We start from the raw sequence: 16,779 nt of genomic DNA, 5'->3' as shown, positions 1-16,779 counted from the left end.
GTTGTTTTGAGAGATGGATCTACTGTACTGCGCAAGGTACAGTTTCGGCCCACCGCCCATACACTGGATGGGTCATTACCGATACAGTCGTGGAACCCCGCCATACCATCATCAACTTGGACTCATAACCCACTTGATTTCGAGAAAAGCTCCACAATGCTACGGTACTTAGTGGTGGAAATGGAGTCGCTTACCATCAATCACATCACATATGTCTCTATAGCTCAGTGGCAGAGCGCAGGTCTCATACTGTGAAAATCACTGTGTGATCGTATGATAACATACGAGCAATCCTGAGGTCGACGGTTCGATGCCGCCTAGGGACAATCTTTTTGCCGGTAGTACATCCTTTGTATGGATGATGGATGGATGCATCATCATGTTTTGTTCAACAGCCGGAAGGTCGGAAAACACCAACGCCGCAATTATCGCCCATCTTGTGCTCTTGGGGGGGACTTCCCGGGCTAGCAGGGCCTGTGTGTTCATCGTCAGCCTCCTCTCCGCCCCTCGATTTCTCTGGTGACAAGTTTCGAGGCTTGGACCAGCACGATGCCCTAGACTGACCCGGGCGAGGGCCCGGCTTTCGCTTATGAGTAGATAGGACCTGGGATGTGTTTCTAGTGCTGCTAGAGGTGCTGGGAATAGGGAGTGACTCTTTGTCGGTGGTGGGGGCAGTGAGCTTGGCCTTGGCCTCCATCATCTCGCGCAGCTCATTGTTCTCTTGCTGGATCTCCTCCCTGCGGAAATTGGCAATGTTACGCTCTCTCTCAGCCTCGCCCTTGGCTAGAGCATCGATGAGGTCGCTGTTTTTGGCCTTGCGGACGTCCTCCGAAGTGACGCCCTCCTCGGCCATATCCTCCTCCAGCTTCTTCTTGATCTCAGCCTCGTCAGCGAGCGCTTTCTCGAGAAGGCTGTTGGGCTTGTCGAGCATCCTACTATCGTTAACAAGCAAGCCTGGGCTACGAATGGTCTGCTGAACCTTCCGTGGCGTTTTAGTTGCAAGTTGGATTTGCAGGTTTGAATCTTCGTCGAATGTCGGGCAGATAGAGTCCCTTCAACATTCTACTGCTAAAGTGAACGTTGTAGTTCTGCAACTTCTGTGTGTATTCTCAAGGCAGTTAAGTTAGGCTGGAGGCAAAACAAACACGAACAGCACGCCGTGCGCTGATCGCTTCATATGCATTTTAGTTTCAAAAACAGACGGTTTATATTCCACAAACACTTAAAAAGCACTTGTCGTATCTGTGCAACTTCCAGGCGGCCGTCCGTGTCTGTCATATGGATGCATCTGCAGGCAATGGTATGTTTTCCAAAGCACACAAAACCGTGTTGCTTCTACCTTTTGATTCTAGGCATGGCCGCATGAGATGCGAATAGTATACATATTGACCTCGTCGAAGTTCGAATAAAGAACATGGATGATTCAAATGGCATCGATAGAAACTTCCGGTAGATAGAGCTTTTGTTCAGACATCCCACGGCTAGACTGCGCTTTGAGTTTGTCTGCCCGACGTGGAGTTTCTGGTAGCAAACAGAGGCATCGGCTGCCTCACTGAGTGGAAATCCAAGGCCACAGGCCACAGGCAACCACCCTTCGAAAACTTTTGACATTGTTGGCCCTCGGCCGCAAAATCCATTTTTGCTTACATTCCCCTCACTACAAATTCATCAAACATGCCCATTTTGTCACCTATCGATCGCATTGCTCAAAGTCCTAGACGTAAGATGCAGCCCCCAAGATGATAATCCTGCCGCTGTTTTCGTGCTAGTTCGAACGTCAAATGGCTCCGATGAAGCATAGTAGAATACAATGGGAGCCAGCGCCAGAAAAGCGACAGGCTTCTCCTAAGCATCTGGTCCAGGTATACCAGCTCGGTCGCACAGTCATAGCCAGGACAAATAGGTAGCTTGCCGAGCAAAACGGTCGCATTTGGCCGTTTCATCTGTCCGCCATGGCCGGTGACTGGGGCTGGGAGGCGTGCTTTGTGCTTTTTCATGGACGCTTGGTTCGCATGATTATGTTGTATGCTACCCCTCCCTTTCTGTCCATCCTGCATTAACTGTTGCCCGTCATATGCCTCGGTTTGTGGACGGATTCTAACATAACCGCTCGATGCTCTACAGATGCAATTGACGTGGTCCGACCATCGACAATGTTGTAACCATCTACATCGAGTGTATCTGGATTATTTGCCGCGGCACAATCATCGTCAAGAGCATAACACCAGAGACCCTGGTTGACGAACTCTTTGAGATGTGGCCCAAGTACAAGGAGCTTCTGGACTTGCCATTGGGCATCGCCTATCACACAGCATCGCGTACAGCCATCTGCCAAGACGACCCTGACCGTGACATGCGCACCGGCTAGAAGTCTGCATTCCCTAACTCCTTGTCCGACTGCGACGCAGTCTTTCCAATATCCGCATCGACACCTGCTCGAGCAACTATGTGGAGCACAACTACAGGAAGAAGGATCTCGGCATTGTCCTGCAACACGTTGACGAGTGCATCTTCATGGTCGACGGCCCAACCACTCGCCACCTTTACAACCCCCAACTGGTGTTCAGCCCCTACCGCGAGGCATATGAGGTAAAGGCTGAGGCGGTCAAGGATTTGGAATTTTGGACGAGGATGATCTGGGATTGGAGGTGCAGGATGACAGCTTCTCCCTGGCTGAGGATGAGGACGATGACATGTAGTGAGATTGAAATTAACTGACTTCTACCTCTTTCCCTGCATTATCAGTGATATCATCCTTCCCGCCATCATTTGCCCGATTGTGTGTCTTGTTAAGGAATGGATTTAACTTGAGGACTTTGGTGGACTGGATTTCATTTTGCTTTTTGTACGACACACAGCCCCTTTTGCACATATTGGTGATTTGGCTGGCAGCGGTCTGCCAGTCTTACGGAATTCTGTGCAGGATCTGTAGGCCGGCCGTTTTGGTCTCCTCCATACGCCAACCATAGCTAAGAATCATCCCAGTAAAGGGGAATAACTACTGACAGATACTACGTGACCTTTAGAATGACATTCTCTGTCCGATTTCTGCATTCCAATTGTCTCAACTGATTGGTCATCTACTCAATCCACACGCTACAAGCATTAAGAATCCATATAGAAAGTGACATCCCCAAAGGGCATTATATATTATATTTGACACCCCGTCCGTCAGAGCCCGTGACGGAGTGGCCAAACTCCTTTCAGAGGTTGCCGAACTAACTGAGATCAAAAAAGCCTTTCCGCCAATTCAGGGAGAAGGACACCTTGGGGTTTTGTCAAGCAGCGTAGGTGATAAGTCCAACGTACTTTTTATGCAAAGGGTCCCCATCGATGGCGCTAGAGATGAAAAGACAAAAGAGATCTTGTGTTTTGGTTTTAAGGAAGAGAGAGAAAAAGAAGTACCCAGAGAGTGAACGTTTCCGCCCGCATTGGTGTGCCATTGCGGAGGCAAGGCAGAAACAACAAGACAGGAAAGTAATGCAAACAAATACAAGGCAACAAAAGAGTGAGAGTATAGAAAAGGACGACTTGCAAATTCGCAGACCAACCCGCAAGCGAAACGGACAAAAAGGACCAAAACTCAAAAACTCAAAATGCACTTCCCAAAGAACTCTTTGTTGCTAAACCAAGAAAACCTCGTCGGCGGCGTCAGAAAAAAGAAACAAAAGCCAGAGACATGATTGAAAGCAGTGACTCAAGAACAAGGACTCGAAGCAGAAGCGGGTGGAAAGCAGAACCAAAGAGGCAAGGACAGAAAAAGCAGGACCCAAAACGAGGATTGAAAGAAAAGGCAGAACTCGAGCGCTGGGACAGGTTTATTGTCCCCAGCCATAGGTCGTGAAGCCGTGTCCAGCGGGGTTGCTGGAGGCAGGGGCCGGGCGAGGTGCGCCATGGTGGGGGTTAGCCGCCTGGTGGCCTTCGCTTTGCTCCTGGATCTTCTGCCTCTGGGAGTCCTTTCCATCCTTGTGGTGGTGCTTGTGGTGGTGGCGGTGGCGGCGCGGGGACTCGTCACCACCGGCGGGAACGGCGGAATCTCCCGCGGGGGCGTTTGAGCCGTGAAGGGAGCGCTTGTACACGCCCTGCGACTGGCCTCCATAACCACCCATGCCGCCGTCCATGCCGCCGCCCATGCCACCGCCCATGCCGCCACCCATGCCGCCGCCCATGCCTCCGTTCATGCCGGTCCTCATGTGGTTGGGGACCAGTCCCTGTCCCCCACCCTGTGCCAGCTGGTTGTGCCTGTTGGTACCCTTTCCAGGCAAGCAGAACATGACGTTTGACTTTGGCTTGGGCATCTGCTGGCCCTGTGAGCCGCCCAGACCGAAAGCATTGCGGACACGGCCCCACATGCTCTTCTTGCCCGGGGCGGCACCGTAGGCGGCACCGTAGGCGGCACCGCCCATTCCTTGCTGGCCCATGCCGGCGCCACCACCGTAGCTGCCGCCACCCATCCCCTGCTGGCTCATGCCATCGCCTCCGTAGCCGGCCTCAGAGCCACCACCGCCGTACTCGTCAAAGGCTTGGCGCTTGTAAATAGCGCCCAGGCCTGGCGCGTCATAGTTGCGGGAGATGCAGCCGTTTCCAAACTGCCACGAAGCCCTCTCGCCACCAATGGCGCGCTTGGAGAGGTGCTCCTGGTTGGCCTCCAGGTGGTCGTAAATGGCACGGGCCGCCAGCTCAAGAGCCGCCTCGTGCTTGGCGAGCGTGGCGTCAAAGTCCTTCTCGGGGGCCGCCTGTGCGGCCACGACCATGAGGCCGAGGGTGTAGGCGATGGTTGAGACGCGCATTTTTGTTTATTTTTTTGTCGTGACGAGGCTTTGAAAAGAGTGAAAAGCCTGATGCGTAACAATGAGTCTATAAGCAATGACTTTTTTGCGAGCTGGAAAGCAGTTACAAAGGAAAGACAAGAAAAGAAAAGAAAAAAGACAAAAAAGGAAAGTTGCCTTGTAAAACGATTGCAGACCGATGTGGGTGAGGAAAAAAAGAAGGGATTAAGGTAGGTCTAGGACTGCGGGGGATTGTTGTTATATAGGCGGCTTGACCAGGCTCATAACGCATACAGTTTCCCCATGTTTGACCGTAATTCCTGCTTTGTCGCACTTTTTTGGCCATGTCCAACCGGTAATTGGGTGGTAATGCGAGTCGCTGTGGTTTGATCTTCACCATTGGCGAATCAGCGAACTCACCCCCACGAGGTTTTCTCGTGTCCAAAAAGGTGCGCCAACCCTCCGAGAACTGAAAATAGTACCCGGGTTGACAGCAATCGACCCTCTGGGAGTGCCAAGATCCATCACAAGGACAAGGTAGGCACTCACGTGGTGTTGACGGACAACGCCGAAGAAAATCTTATGACGAGCATTGATATTGAAATAGAAAACGGTGTAGATCGCCCTGCGCCTCTTGACACTCCTCTTGTTCACTGCCAGATTGATATGCTGAATTGAAACGGCTTGGCCTTTGGGCTTGTAATTACTCGGGGTCGAGTCAGCCAAGCGTGCATGTCGTTGTCAGGATCAAATCTTCTTGATCTAGAGCATGGCTGTCCCCGGTATGTAGACCAGCAACAAGCTTGAATCGACCATCTACTTTGGTAACAAAAGCCCTATATTTCATCCCTTCGGTCCGAGGTGGGACTAAATGCATCCCATGTTTAGACGAGAAATCCATGTCTTCTTGACTCGACTGGATAGTCCGAGGGAGGGTATCATTGTTTATTCATAAGACGAAATTAAGTGGGACGTCTGTCATCTGAGTTTTGATCTGTAAAACCCAACATGTCAGTATATTTTTTTTATTTTTTATTTTTCTTTAAAATGTCAACCCCCCCAGGCATCAAGTTCGGAAATTTTCACGTGGCTTGCCATCATGCAAGACCCCGCCGCCACGCCACTGGATCACCACTACATTTTACCGTTCTCAATACTCCATAAGATCAGCAAACGAGATTGTCCAGTTCTTTGCCCTCTTGCCCAGAAATTCGGTAAATGAAAGCCGCAAAAAAAAGCAACACGACCGGGATCGGTGGTCTTGGTACTTATGCGATGTCAATGACAGCGAAAAATTACTCACGTTACTCAAAGTATGTCAAGTGCCAAGACGATTCTTGATATTGAGTTATACATAGCCTTTGCGAGTATGTCATCTCAAAAGGTTGTCGCGGGAAAATAGATGTAATTGCAAGAAAGTCATGCAACCCACATCCGACCGGAATTTTTATCCCCTAGGTGTCTTGAACGTCTTGCCATCGCAATATTGAACCCACCCGTTCAATTGAAGATCTAAAAACAGCAGAATAAAACAGTTAGAATACACCGCACAGTCAATACGATTCGGAAAACTTGCTTTTAATAACAGTACTCATCTTGGAAATGTCCACATCCGGCCCGCTCCAGTCCGGACTCTTTCGACACCACTTGCCAAGATCCTTTAGGGGCGTCTCGTCGGCGTCCTTTTCCATGCCGGCTGGGTACTCGATGTGGAACACTGGCTTGCCGGCCTCGATGAACTTGAGAAACATGTTGCACTCCTTCCAGGCGGCGCACTCCTCGTTGACGGAAAAGTGAACGTCCGAGATGACGTCGTCAATCACCTCGGCCGCGTTCTTCAGCCCCGTCGACATTTTGTACTTGGCCGCCTCGGCGGACAAGAACTTGACAAAACTGGCGGTGGAGGCCTTGTCGAGGCGGAACGTGGACGGGCCTTGGTCGTTGACTGGGGCCTCGAGCTGTGCTGGGTTAGACAAGTCAGGTATATGTGGTAAAAGGAAACAAAACTGACATAGCCGTCAACGTTGTCCGGGTCAATCGCATCGCATCCCACATCCGCAGCAATCTTGATCCTCTTGGCCATCACATCCCGGATATCAGGACTGTTGATGTTGAGCCAAGTCTCGTTCCAGTTATTCATCCTGTTGCCCTTGTCCGCGGCCTTGAAATCCCCCGCGTCGGGACGCCAACCCTCGTACGTGCCCGCGCTAAAGTAGCAAATGACCTTTTTGCCGAGCGAGTGCAGCGCCGCGATGGTCGAGCCGTCGGTGCCGTTCTTGGTGTTGTCAAACAGGTCAATGTCGTACACGTCGACATGGCTGGGCTCGACTGCGGGAGACTGCGGGTTGATGGTGAGCGGGTGCTTGAGGACTATCTGCCACGTCGTCCCCACGGCTGGCTTCCACATTGAGGCCCGCGACTGGGGTTGGGAGTCGCGTGGCGCCAGTGGTATAGAAATTGCTTGAGCGGATACCGCGACAGCGAGAGTGATTCCTGACGAGAGATGCATTTTGGCCATGTGAATTCCTCAACAAGACTGGAAGAGTGTTTGTGATTAAAGGTCAAGAGACTTCCGGGTGTGACGAGCTTGATGCTATCGTATTATATGTTGCAGCGGCAAGTACGGCGTCGTCCCAAAGGATTGCCTGGAGATATCTTGGCGACACGCCGCAGGCCATGATTGCTAGGGTCGTTGGCTGTTGCCTACCTTGGCGAGACACAGTTGCTGTATTTAGCACTTCCATTGATGTTGAGCCTCACTGTCGGAAAATTACCACACCGAGAAATATTCCAATTTCCTCGAGCATCAAGATTGAATGCGGTCGCGACACTGTTGTAGCCAAATTGAACGTCCAACCAAAGTTTTTATCCTGCACGGCATTCTGATGGAGATCGGATCAAATGTCGTCGGTTGTCTTGTGGGCTTCGCATTTTGGAGAAATGTGGACGTCAGAGCTTGGCATTTGGCACAGCCCGCCAGGAACCGTCAGAACCATACTCAGAGTTACTGAACTTACCTTTCCCACCCAACAAGCTGGTCTGTGCAGCAAGATAACGCAAAAGCAGCCGTTCCGTGGGTGTGGCAGATGCAACGTTAAACATTGGAGGATGAGTAATTTTCGCCCGTTTTTGGTGACAAAACCACCATATCCTCGCGCGCTCGAACCCAGATTATAGATATATTTGGCCGCAGTATAAACACAAAAGCAAATCCTGGCCCGTAGCTTGGCATTTGGTCGGTATATGCATGCACATGCATTATCTGCGAAATATAAACGCCCGTAAATGGTACAAAACATTTGCGCACTGGCCAGGGAGTTCAATAAGATACTGCAAGAAAATCTTGGTTCAGCGGGAGCGGCCCGTGTAAAGAAAAGATCTGTCGATCTCCACTGCAGACTTTTGTGTGACATTTTTCCCCTTGCAGCTGCTTACTGAACCCTTGCACGTTTTTTTGTGCGTTTATAAAATTTTGCCAACAGCCAAGCACTGTTGTTCCATCCAGCCTCGGAATGTAAACATGCCTACCCTCTAACCGTTTAAATAAAAAGAGTTAGTGAAGACTTTGTTTGTATATACAACCTCACCTCTATGATTACTACAAATAAGCCAATTTGCAAAAAGAAAATAATATCATGAAGTTCACTTCATGATATTTGATCAATGACAAGAGTGGGACTTGAACCCACGCGGATTGCTCCATAGGAAGACATGATACTCATACGAGAACACCTTAATCCTACGCCATAACCAACTCGGCCATCTTGCCTTGAGAGGTGATGGAGTCTGGAAGCATCGGAGTGTGGTTACGTGGACTGCTTTCACCAGGCGGTAGTTACAATTTTTTCTGCGGAGACCTCGACATGGATTGACGTTGGAAGTATTCCCTGAAGATAGCCCTGATGCCAGTACTGTTAGTGTCAGGGAATCCCTCGTCTGCATCAGATACTACTACTTGGGGGCTGTTCGTTGTGGGCCCCCTCAAAGAGGGGGTTACAAAACCTTGATTTTCGAAAAAACCGTGGGCCACCCCGCATCAGTTTTTTACCTAGAAAATCGTTAACAATTTAACTTATGCCGAGTGTAATCCCGTTCCATAACAACACAATTGCACTTACCGCAAATATACCTATATCATGACGTCCCCAGAATCTCAAGCTATCTTAGGAGCCCGCATGTATGCCCAATATGTCGAAACTCACCGCAGTAGGGCGGATACCGCGCGGGAGGGCAGATCCAAGCCAGAATCGCTACGATCGTTCTGTAAAAGGAACGGTTACCCGTATTCGAGTACTCAGCGGCATGCTCGTAATCTCCTGATCAATGGCATTCCTAAGATATCGATAAAGCGCAGCGGGCGGCCTTCATTGTTGACTGATGCTGAAGATCAAGCTCTCGTTGCGTATATCATGCAGCTTGATAAACTTGGTGCATATCCCGACTCACAACACGTAATATCTGCGGCCAATCTGATGCGTCAGTCACGTATACCGCCCTGTGGTCCAATTCAAATGAACTGGTACGGCCGTTGGCGTAAAAAACACCCGGAACTGCGACTTACCAAACAACAACCCGTCGAGATTACTCGCCTTAGTTGGGAGCAACAGATCGATCTTGTGGAGGCCTGGTATCGCCGCACGGCGGCTCATGCGGTAGAGCTTGGGATCACGGCTTCAGCGGCCTGGAACGCTGACGAATGTGGTACTAGAATCGGTGTGAGAGATGGCCGGATACCGGTATTGGTCGTGACGAAAAAGAGGCATGAAAAGCCACGCACCGCGGATCCGGCTAACCGTGAGAGTTGTACGTTGATAGGCGGTGGCAACGCTGTTGGGCAGTCGCTACCGCCCTTCTGTATCTTCACAAAGTGGCCAACGAGCGATTGGCTTGATCTGGATCTGCCTGAGGGTATCGTTTTTACGCGGTCAGAAACGGGGTTTTCCAACGGAGATATCCAGCTCACCTGGATACAGCATTTCAACCGGTATTCGTGGCCAGAAGTTGCTGCCGTGCAATCGATCGGATCTCCCACGTTGAAAGAGTGGTTTGGTCATGACTTTGACGTCAGATTCGACTTTGTGAACCGCACTGCGGCCAAAATCGATCCAAATTCACAGCGGGCCAAAACACGTATTTGGAGGTGGCTTTTTCTCGACGGCTTTACCGGCCACTTTGGCATGGAGATACTTGATTATTGCCTCAGATTTGATATCGAGATCGTTATTTTACCGCCTCATTCAACGCATTATATGCAGCCCATGGACGTATCCGTGTTCACTCACCTGAAAAACGAGTTGCAGGCGGTCCTGCATGAGCATATAAACACCGGTATTCCGGTGTTCACCCGCTCAGATTTCGTTGCTGCGATTCGAGTAAGTCGTTTTCGATCTACAGGTTAATTTAGCGGTAAACTGATATATCTTCCCTTAACTTAGCGCTGCTGGCAAACGGCTTTCACAACTGGCCACGTAATAAGCGGTTTCCAAGATACAGGCTTGTTTCCTGTCGACGGCACCAAAGTGCTCGCCAAACTGCGTGGCCACGCCACGGCAGCGAATACACCGCGATATCCGGACTCCCTTCCTACCGCTGAACGATTTTCACGGGCCAAATATGCGGCAAGCCGTATGGCGGCCAAGGCGCACCACTTTAGTTCAGATACCGTTGATGCTATCTCGGATTTACAAGCCGTTGCCAACGAGGCGATCATCCTACAGCAACGCGTTGCCCAAGAGCAGACGAATAAGCAAAAACGCCTTCAACGCGCTTCACGTTACAAAGTCAAAATGACGTTGAAGTCAAAAGACAAGCAGTTCCAGACCGCTAATACGTTAGAAGATATGCGGGTCGCTCACGAAGCCAAACAGGCGTTGATCGAGGAAACAGCCCTATACCAACAAGAAAAGTTCGTCAGAGATGCGTGGTATAGGGATAAGAATCAGGCTATTCAACGCTGGCGAGAAACAGAGGGCATGCCCAACGGGATTAAGATACAACAGAAGAGATATCTGGAGGACCTCGGCTTCACGCCGGAGAACGTTCCGGCGGTCAGGGAACGCCCTGGAAAAAGGAAGAAGACCGATTCACAGCCCTCACAGTCATGGTTCGTCGATAAAGGGCCAATTTCAGCTGGAAATACAAGTACCCAGATCAATATTACCGTGGATACCGACTTTGCCTGTTCTATCAGCATATGCGTATCACGATCCTCGCAATCAGCCTCACCTCCCGCCCCAAACAGGCCTTCCAAACCGTTCCCACGGTATATACCATTGGCTACACCCTCTCCCCGTCAACTTCAGGATACGAGACCGCTTGAAGACCGTTCCTCGCCGCCAATACCGGGTGGTAGAAAGGATGAGTTGGAAGTACCCGGGTCGCCTTGTGACCGCTTGAGCGACCGGAAAAGGGCGATTGAGCCAAAACTCCAGAAATAGATATCTACAGCGCAATTCACGGCTTCAATTTATCTGCAAATTCTAACCTTTTTCGTGGGTGTAGTGTTTACGAACGTGAATCGAACTTTCATGAGCTACTTTGTTAGCGATCTGCTAACAAATTTGCTGGCCCACGGTTTTTTCGAAAATCAAGGTTTTGTAACCCCCTCTTTGAGGGGGCCCACAACGAACAGCCCCCAAGTATATTTACCGGCGAGACACTTCGTCAGGTATGTCTTGGTCAGAACATTCGAGACATTGGTCTCTGGAATATGCATGGAAGCCAATAGCCATTTTGGAAAAAGCATTACCCGCCACTGGAAGGAGGAATTAGAGACATGTCAAAGAAGCACTTGATGTTTTATATAGAAAAAGGGGCTCAGTTTGCGAGATTATGCGTTGACACGATTTGATCATGCCAATAAGTCCTCAACTTAGAAAAATCGGAATATATTGCAATCGCATCGGGCCTACCCCTTAAAGCATCAACTTCCATATGTTTCTCTTGACTGGCCATGGGAGCCATTAAAGTCAGCTAATCTTGCATTAATCAATTCCTCCAGGATGTTTAACTAATTGCACTCTACACGGTCCAAACCTTGAATGACTAGGTACCTATACAAACGCACTCAAAACGCACATTTCTAGGAGCTCCGTTTTACTGTAAAAATGATCGAACTCACTCAAGGCATTTAAATTGACCTAAATCACCTTGTTTGACTCCACCAGCACACGATAATCAAAAATTATCATCAAAGAAAGATATCCTAGTTTTCACCAAACCTCACGTGATCATATCCACTATGTCTTGTTACCAGAGGTAATCACAGTGTTACGTTGATGCTACGTCGTACTGTAACTTTGTATGCGGGCCTTCTCCGCAGCCCACCTTCGCGGGGTCGTCTTGGTTGGAGCGCATACAGACAGAACAAGAGCACTGAGCCTCTGCCCGGTTACATCAGATCAATTCAATTGATGGACCGCCAACCGAGCAATGGCGGGGCATGGTGCCTCATCTTGTGCTAGTCACGTTTGCGACGAGCACGATTCTCTCCTCGAACCATTCCTGTCCAGTTTGGAAAGTGCACAATTCCTGTAGCGGTTGACAAATTCTGAAGCTCGAGGCAATTTTCATCGACCATTTTTGAGCAGCTGTGATATCTCTGTGACTACCACTGTAACCAAACATGTCCGGCCCCGTGCCCCAGGCCCGGTCCCTGGCCGACATCTACCCCGAAGCCGCGCTCGATGTCCAGAGAACCCGTTGGCAAAACCTGGTGTCGCGCTTCGAGTCGCTGTATGGCCACCCGCCCGCCTTCATCGCCCGCTCGCCGGGTCGCGTCAACATCATCGGCGAGCACATCGACTACAGCTTGTACTCGGTCTTGCCCATGGCCATCACCGCCGACTGCCTGATCGCAGTGTCACCCACGGCGGCGGCCGGCAGCGACACGTACAAGGTGCGCCTGGCAAACGTCTTGCCGGAAAAGTTCGCCGCAAAGGACCTCGACCTCCCCGTCAAGGGCGATGTCGAGATCGACAGCACCGTCCACGAGTGGACCAATTACTTCAAGTGCGGCCTCAAGGGTGCCACGGAGCTGCTGCGCAAGAAGCACGGCGAAGGCTTCGTGCCCACGGGGATGGAGGTCTTGTTGGATGGCTCCGTTCCAGCCGGCGGTGGTCTCAGCTCCAGTGCTGCCTTTACCAGCACCACTGCTCTTGCTGTGATGGTTGCCAACGGCGAAAAGAACATTGACAAGAAGGAACTTACCGAGTTGGCTATTGTCAGTGAGCGTGGCGTTGGTGTCAACTCTGGCGGGTATGTACCACCCCAATGATCTTGTCCTTTTGTCCCATGCTAATTCCCACCAGGATGGACCAATCCGCCTCCGTCTTCTCCCAGCGCGGTTCTGCCCTCTTCGTCTCCTTCACCCCTACCCTGACCGCCAAGCCCGTCTCCTTCCCAACCACCAACCCGGAGCTCTGCTTCGTCATCGCCCAGTCCTTTGTCACGGCCGACAAGTTCGTCACGGGCCCGATCCACTACAACCTCCGCGTGGTTGAGTGCAGCCTGGCGGCCGCCTACCTAAACGCCGTCCTCAACGCTCCAGGCCACACCCTGCCCACCGACTCGTCCCCTCTCGGCGTCTCCCTGCACGGTTTCCACGAGACCTACTTTGCCCTGCGCGAGGCCGACGGCCAAAAGGTCCCCATCGCCGTCCCGGAGCAGCTCGCGCTGCTGCTGGCCCTGACCCGCGCCACCCTGACCAAGGACGAGGGCTACACGCGCGACGAGGTCGCCGCCGCCCTGGGCATCACGGTCGACGAGCTCAACGCCCGCTTCACTTCGCGCTTTCCCGTGCGCGCCGAGAGGTTCAAGCTCCGCCAGCGCGCCGAGCACGTCTTCTCCGAGGCGCTGCGCGTCCTCGAGTTCATGAGCCTGCTGCAGCAGGAGCCCGCAGCCGGCAGCGCCGACGACACGGCTGTGTACAATGCGCTGCTGGGCGCCAAGCTCAACGAGACGCAGGACTCGTGCCGTGATCTGTACGAGTGCAGCTGCCCCGAGATCGACACAATCTGCGCCACGGCCCGCAGCGCCGGTTCGTATGGTAGCCGGCTTACGGGAGCCGGGTGGGGCGGGTGCAGTGTGCACCTGGTCCCGGCGGACAAGGTCGACGCCGTCAAGGAGGCGTGGGAGAAGGAGTACTACTCCAAGATGGACCTCACGCCCGAGCAACGCGAGGGTGCTGTCGTTGTCAGTCGGCCTGGTAGCGGAAGTGCCGTCTTTGTCATCGGTGAGGGTAGTCTGAGCTGAGGTACCGGATGCATGCCGTGTATATAGGTTGTAATCAATTGAAATATCAATATCATCAGTACCGAGTGATGTGATGCCGTGTTGGTATGCATTGTTATTGTATATGCCAACATTGACCCGAGTAAAAGCCTCATCCACTCACGGGACATCTTGAAAATTTGCGTGTACGCTAGATTTACATCATTATAAACAAAACAACAGACTGGATCTGGAACAAATCACCCTAGAGAAAAATCCATTGTTCAAATCAAGCTGTAGATCCAGCCCCTTTGGAACTCACGGTCGGGTCAAAGTTCTTCACGGTGCGGTTCTTGATCGCCTGCACCCGCCTGTACTTGACATATAGCGACATGGCATCCCGTAGAACGACAAACAGGCAGGTGCCGACTAGACTCCGGCCCCAGGTGTGCTGCAAAAGTCCCTTGGGTTGACCCTGCTTGCTGACCCAGCGCGCCGGTAGTGTCAGACGAAGGGCCTCGCCCATGGCGAAGGATATCTGCGGCATGAGGAGGGCTGAGACGGTGCCGTTGATTATCCTGGACCACGTGCTGATTCCGGCTCCTTCTACCCGACGTTGACGCGGCTGCTCGGCTGGCTGATCTTGTTGAGCTTGAGGTTGTGGTGCCGGCTGGATTGCGGGTGGAGGATCTGCCGCCTCTTGGGCAGTGGCTTGATCTGCGGCAAGTGCTTGTTGTGGTGGAATATCGTTCTCGGCCTGAACATCAGGCTCTTGTCCAAGCACAACCTCTGCGGCAACGGGCAGGGTTCCGTCGTTGACCGCCGGCTCTGGCTCATTTCTGACGGGAGCCTGGGCTACGGCCATGTTCCCAGCCTCCTCGATCTGACCCTGCGGAGCTTCCTCATCTTCGTCGTTCGGGACTTGCAAATTAATCTCGAGTTCGAACTCCACACGTTGGTCATCACCATCACCCCCATCACCGTCCTGTTCGCCCTCGTCATCATCCAACCCAAAGACCAGCGCTATCGCGAGCGCCATGATCCTTCCAAGGCCTGCCTCCCACACATTAACACCGCGGTCTCGGTTGTTACGTCGACGTTGCCCGCCCTGTTGCGGCCTTTGCTGATCCTGACCCTCCTGCTGCTGCTCCAGGTGAGTCTCCTCTTGCGGCGAGTCTGGATCCCTGCCGCGAATTGCGGCGTTCAGCCTCCTTTCCAAGCGACCAAACAACGTGTAGTACACGTGAGAGTAGCAAAGACTGACTGCCGGCATGGCGGTCAAGGCCCACTCGGGACTCGGTGGCCAATGCGGAACGTTATCCTTGGCGGTCATTAACACGCTCGACTGCGATTGTGAGTCAGTAAACGCTCGCCAATGAGACAAACGTCAGATACAAGTATAACACCTACCGCGAGGGAAACCGGCAGCAAAAGATTGCCGATACCGGAGAAAGCCTTTGATATGATCAAAGCAGGCCCTATGGAAGCAAGTGCCCATAACTTGAACATGTGAACCGTGGCAAACCTAAGCCCGGCAGATGTAGCAAACCACCTCGGGTCCAGCGGCCTCTGGATGCCGTCCAACCGCCACTTGCGCACCGCAGAGAAGCTACCCGCAAACGTGGCAACCGAAAAGTCACCAAACTTGACCATGGCACTAAAGGTGGAGCCGCCGACGAAACAGACGAGCAGGACGGGCGACACGGCGCTATAGGTCTGCAGCGCGCGGTCCCTCAGCCAGAGCGCCGGGTCGAACGGCTCAAACACCTGTATATTGCCTTTGCAGGCCGGACACTGCAGGGTGCTGGCGCGGCGGCCTCGGCTCCGGTTCGCGCCGCCGACGGCTTCCATCTCTGCCACCCAGCGAAGCATGCAGCTCTGGTGCGCCTCGAGGGTGCACGGGCAGGGATTCACCCAGTCTTCATTTTCGGGAGTCTCGGTCGAGTCGAGCAGACAGATAAAGCATTGCCGCAGCGGAGAGGATTGGTCGGCTGTTGTCATGGTGCCGTTGGATTGCTGGGTTGGATCGGAAGACATGGGAGGGACGGTTAGACAGACTATGCCTCCCGACTGGGAGGCGTGGTGATTGTATTCGATGAGCCCAAAGACGGTTGGGTACCGAGGCGGTTGTGATTATTAGTAGCGAGCAACGTAAGATAAATTGTTGTAAAGGTGCCTTGCTTAGGTATTGTGGCAGGTAAAAAGCAACGGCACGCCGTTGAGCTGAGTGAGAGGGTAGACGTCACTTGTCCAATTTGCTGGCGAGAACGCTGCAGATTAACAGGGAGACCCACTGGGCGGATCTAGAGCTCCAAGTGGGGCATGCGGTAAGGCAAGTCCCGGCCAATGACATCGAATGAGAGTATTTGGGAATAATTGCCCTTTCCCTTACTTTGCAGCTGCTGTTTGCGATGCAGCTTGTGAATCTCAGAAATATTGCTTGGTTAGATAGAAATGTAGAGGAGCATAATTACGGGAAAGATTGGGGAGACAAGCAGAGACTCTTGGTGAAGGACAGAATAAGAGGCAGGACTGCTAGCAAAAACCTTGTAACCAAACATTGTTACCAAAAATTGTAACCAAAAACGGATGTCGCGGTTGACAAAAACACACAGCAACCTTCAGACTGCGACCTTCTTTGTGTATTCTCTGCCTGTATCACTGAAACACACGTGTGCACCTTGAACGTAAAAGCAATGGAAGGAAAGAGGATTTTGTCTGGGACAAACGATTATTATTTTCCCTCCACCCATGGAACCCAGTGAAGCCATCCTAAAATTACTGGCTAATTATTCGGCAA

The 16,779-nt window shown here is 52.0% G+C and overlaps 6 protein-coding genes and 2 non-coding genes across 8 annotated transcripts; 3 read left to right on the top strand and 5 right to left on the bottom strand.

Annotated features, from left to right (window-relative positions):
• The first annotated feature begins 213 nt into the window (after positions 1 to 213).
• MGG_20085 lies at positions 214 to 326 on the top strand. Its single transcript has one exon. It is a non-coding gene; the product is annotated as a tRNA-Met (tRNA).
• Positions 327 to 388: 62 nt separating this feature from the next.
• On the bottom strand, positions 389 to 931 carry MGG_05444 (uncharacterized protein; the record flags this gene model as incomplete). The annotated part of the gene is made up of 1 exon (XM_003710256.1): positions 389 to 931. One exon carries the CDS (start codon positions 929 to 931, stop codon positions 389 to 391), a length of 543 nt encoding a protein of 180 aa, XP_003710304.1.
• Positions 932 to 1,952: 1,021 nt separating this feature from the next.
• MGG_16360 (uncharacterized protein) lies at positions 1,953 to 2,718 on the top strand (the record flags this gene model as incomplete). The annotated part of the gene is made up of 2 exons (XM_003710255.1): positions 1,953 to 2,023; positions 2,409 to 2,718. The coding sequence occupies 2 exons, from the start codon at positions 1,953 to 1,955 to the stop codon at positions 2,716 to 2,718; spliced, it is 381 nt and encodes a 126-aa protein (XP_003710303.1).
• A 323-nt stretch (positions 2,719 to 3,041) lies between these two features.
• MGG_13063 (uncharacterized protein) lies at positions 3,042 to 4,921 on the bottom strand. Its single transcript, XM_003710254.1, has one exon. The coding sequence runs from the start codon at positions 4,788 to 4,790 to the stop codon at positions 3,819 to 3,821; it is 972 nt and encodes a 323-aa protein (XP_003710302.1). The 5' UTR covers positions 4,791 to 4,921; the 3' UTR covers positions 3,042 to 3,818.
• Positions 4,922 to 6,216: 1,295 nt separating this feature from the next.
• MGG_05442 (endo alpha-1,4 polygalactosaminidase precusor) lies at positions 6,217 to 7,912 on the bottom strand (the record flags this gene model as incomplete). The annotated part of the gene is made up of 4 exons (XM_003710253.1): positions 7,787 to 7,912; positions 6,781 to 7,692; positions 6,361 to 6,727; positions 6,217 to 6,281 (listed from the first exon to the last, which is right to left on the bottom strand). The coding sequence occupies exons 2-4, from the start codon at positions 7,285 to 7,287 to the stop codon at positions 6,217 to 6,219; spliced, it is 939 nt and encodes a 312-aa protein (XP_003710301.1). The 5' UTR covers positions 7,288 to 7,692; positions 7,787 to 7,912.
• A 521-nt stretch (positions 7,913 to 8,433) lies between these two features.
• On the bottom strand, positions 8,434 to 8,538 carry MGG_20084. The gene has a single exon. It is a non-coding gene; the product is annotated as a tRNA-Leu (tRNA).
• A 3,560-nt stretch (positions 8,539 to 12,098) lies between these two features.
• Positions 12,099 to 14,087, top strand: MGG_05440 (galactokinase). The gene is made up of 2 exons (XM_003710252.1): positions 12,099 to 13,025; positions 13,079 to 14,087. The coding sequence occupies exons 1-2, from the start codon at positions 12,394 to 12,396 to the stop codon at positions 14,019 to 14,021; spliced, it is 1,575 nt and encodes a 524-aa protein (XP_003710300.1). The 5' UTR covers positions 12,099 to 12,393; the 3' UTR covers positions 14,022 to 14,087.
• Positions 14,013 to 16,157, bottom strand: MGG_05439 (uncharacterized protein). The gene is made up of 2 exons (XM_003710251.1): positions 15,390 to 16,157; positions 14,013 to 15,324 (listed from the first exon to the last, which is right to left on the bottom strand). Exons 1-2 carry the CDS (start codon positions 16,014 to 16,016, stop codon positions 14,269 to 14,271), a joined length of 1,683 nt encoding a protein of 560 aa, XP_003710299.1. The 5' UTR covers positions 16,017 to 16,157; the 3' UTR covers positions 14,013 to 14,268.
• Between the last annotated feature and the right edge of the window lie 622 nt (positions 16,158 to 16,779).

The sequence above is a fragment of the Pyricularia oryzae genome, chromosome 1 (assembly GCF_000002495.2).
Source record: "Pyricularia oryzae 70-15 chromosome 1, whole genome shotgun sequence".
Taxonomy (NCBI): Eukaryota; Fungi; Ascomycota; class Sordariomycetes; order Magnaporthales; family Pyriculariaceae; genus Pyricularia; species Pyricularia oryzae.
Note: the sequence above shows the minus strand (reverse complement) of the source record. Positions and strands in the feature narration are given on the sequence as shown.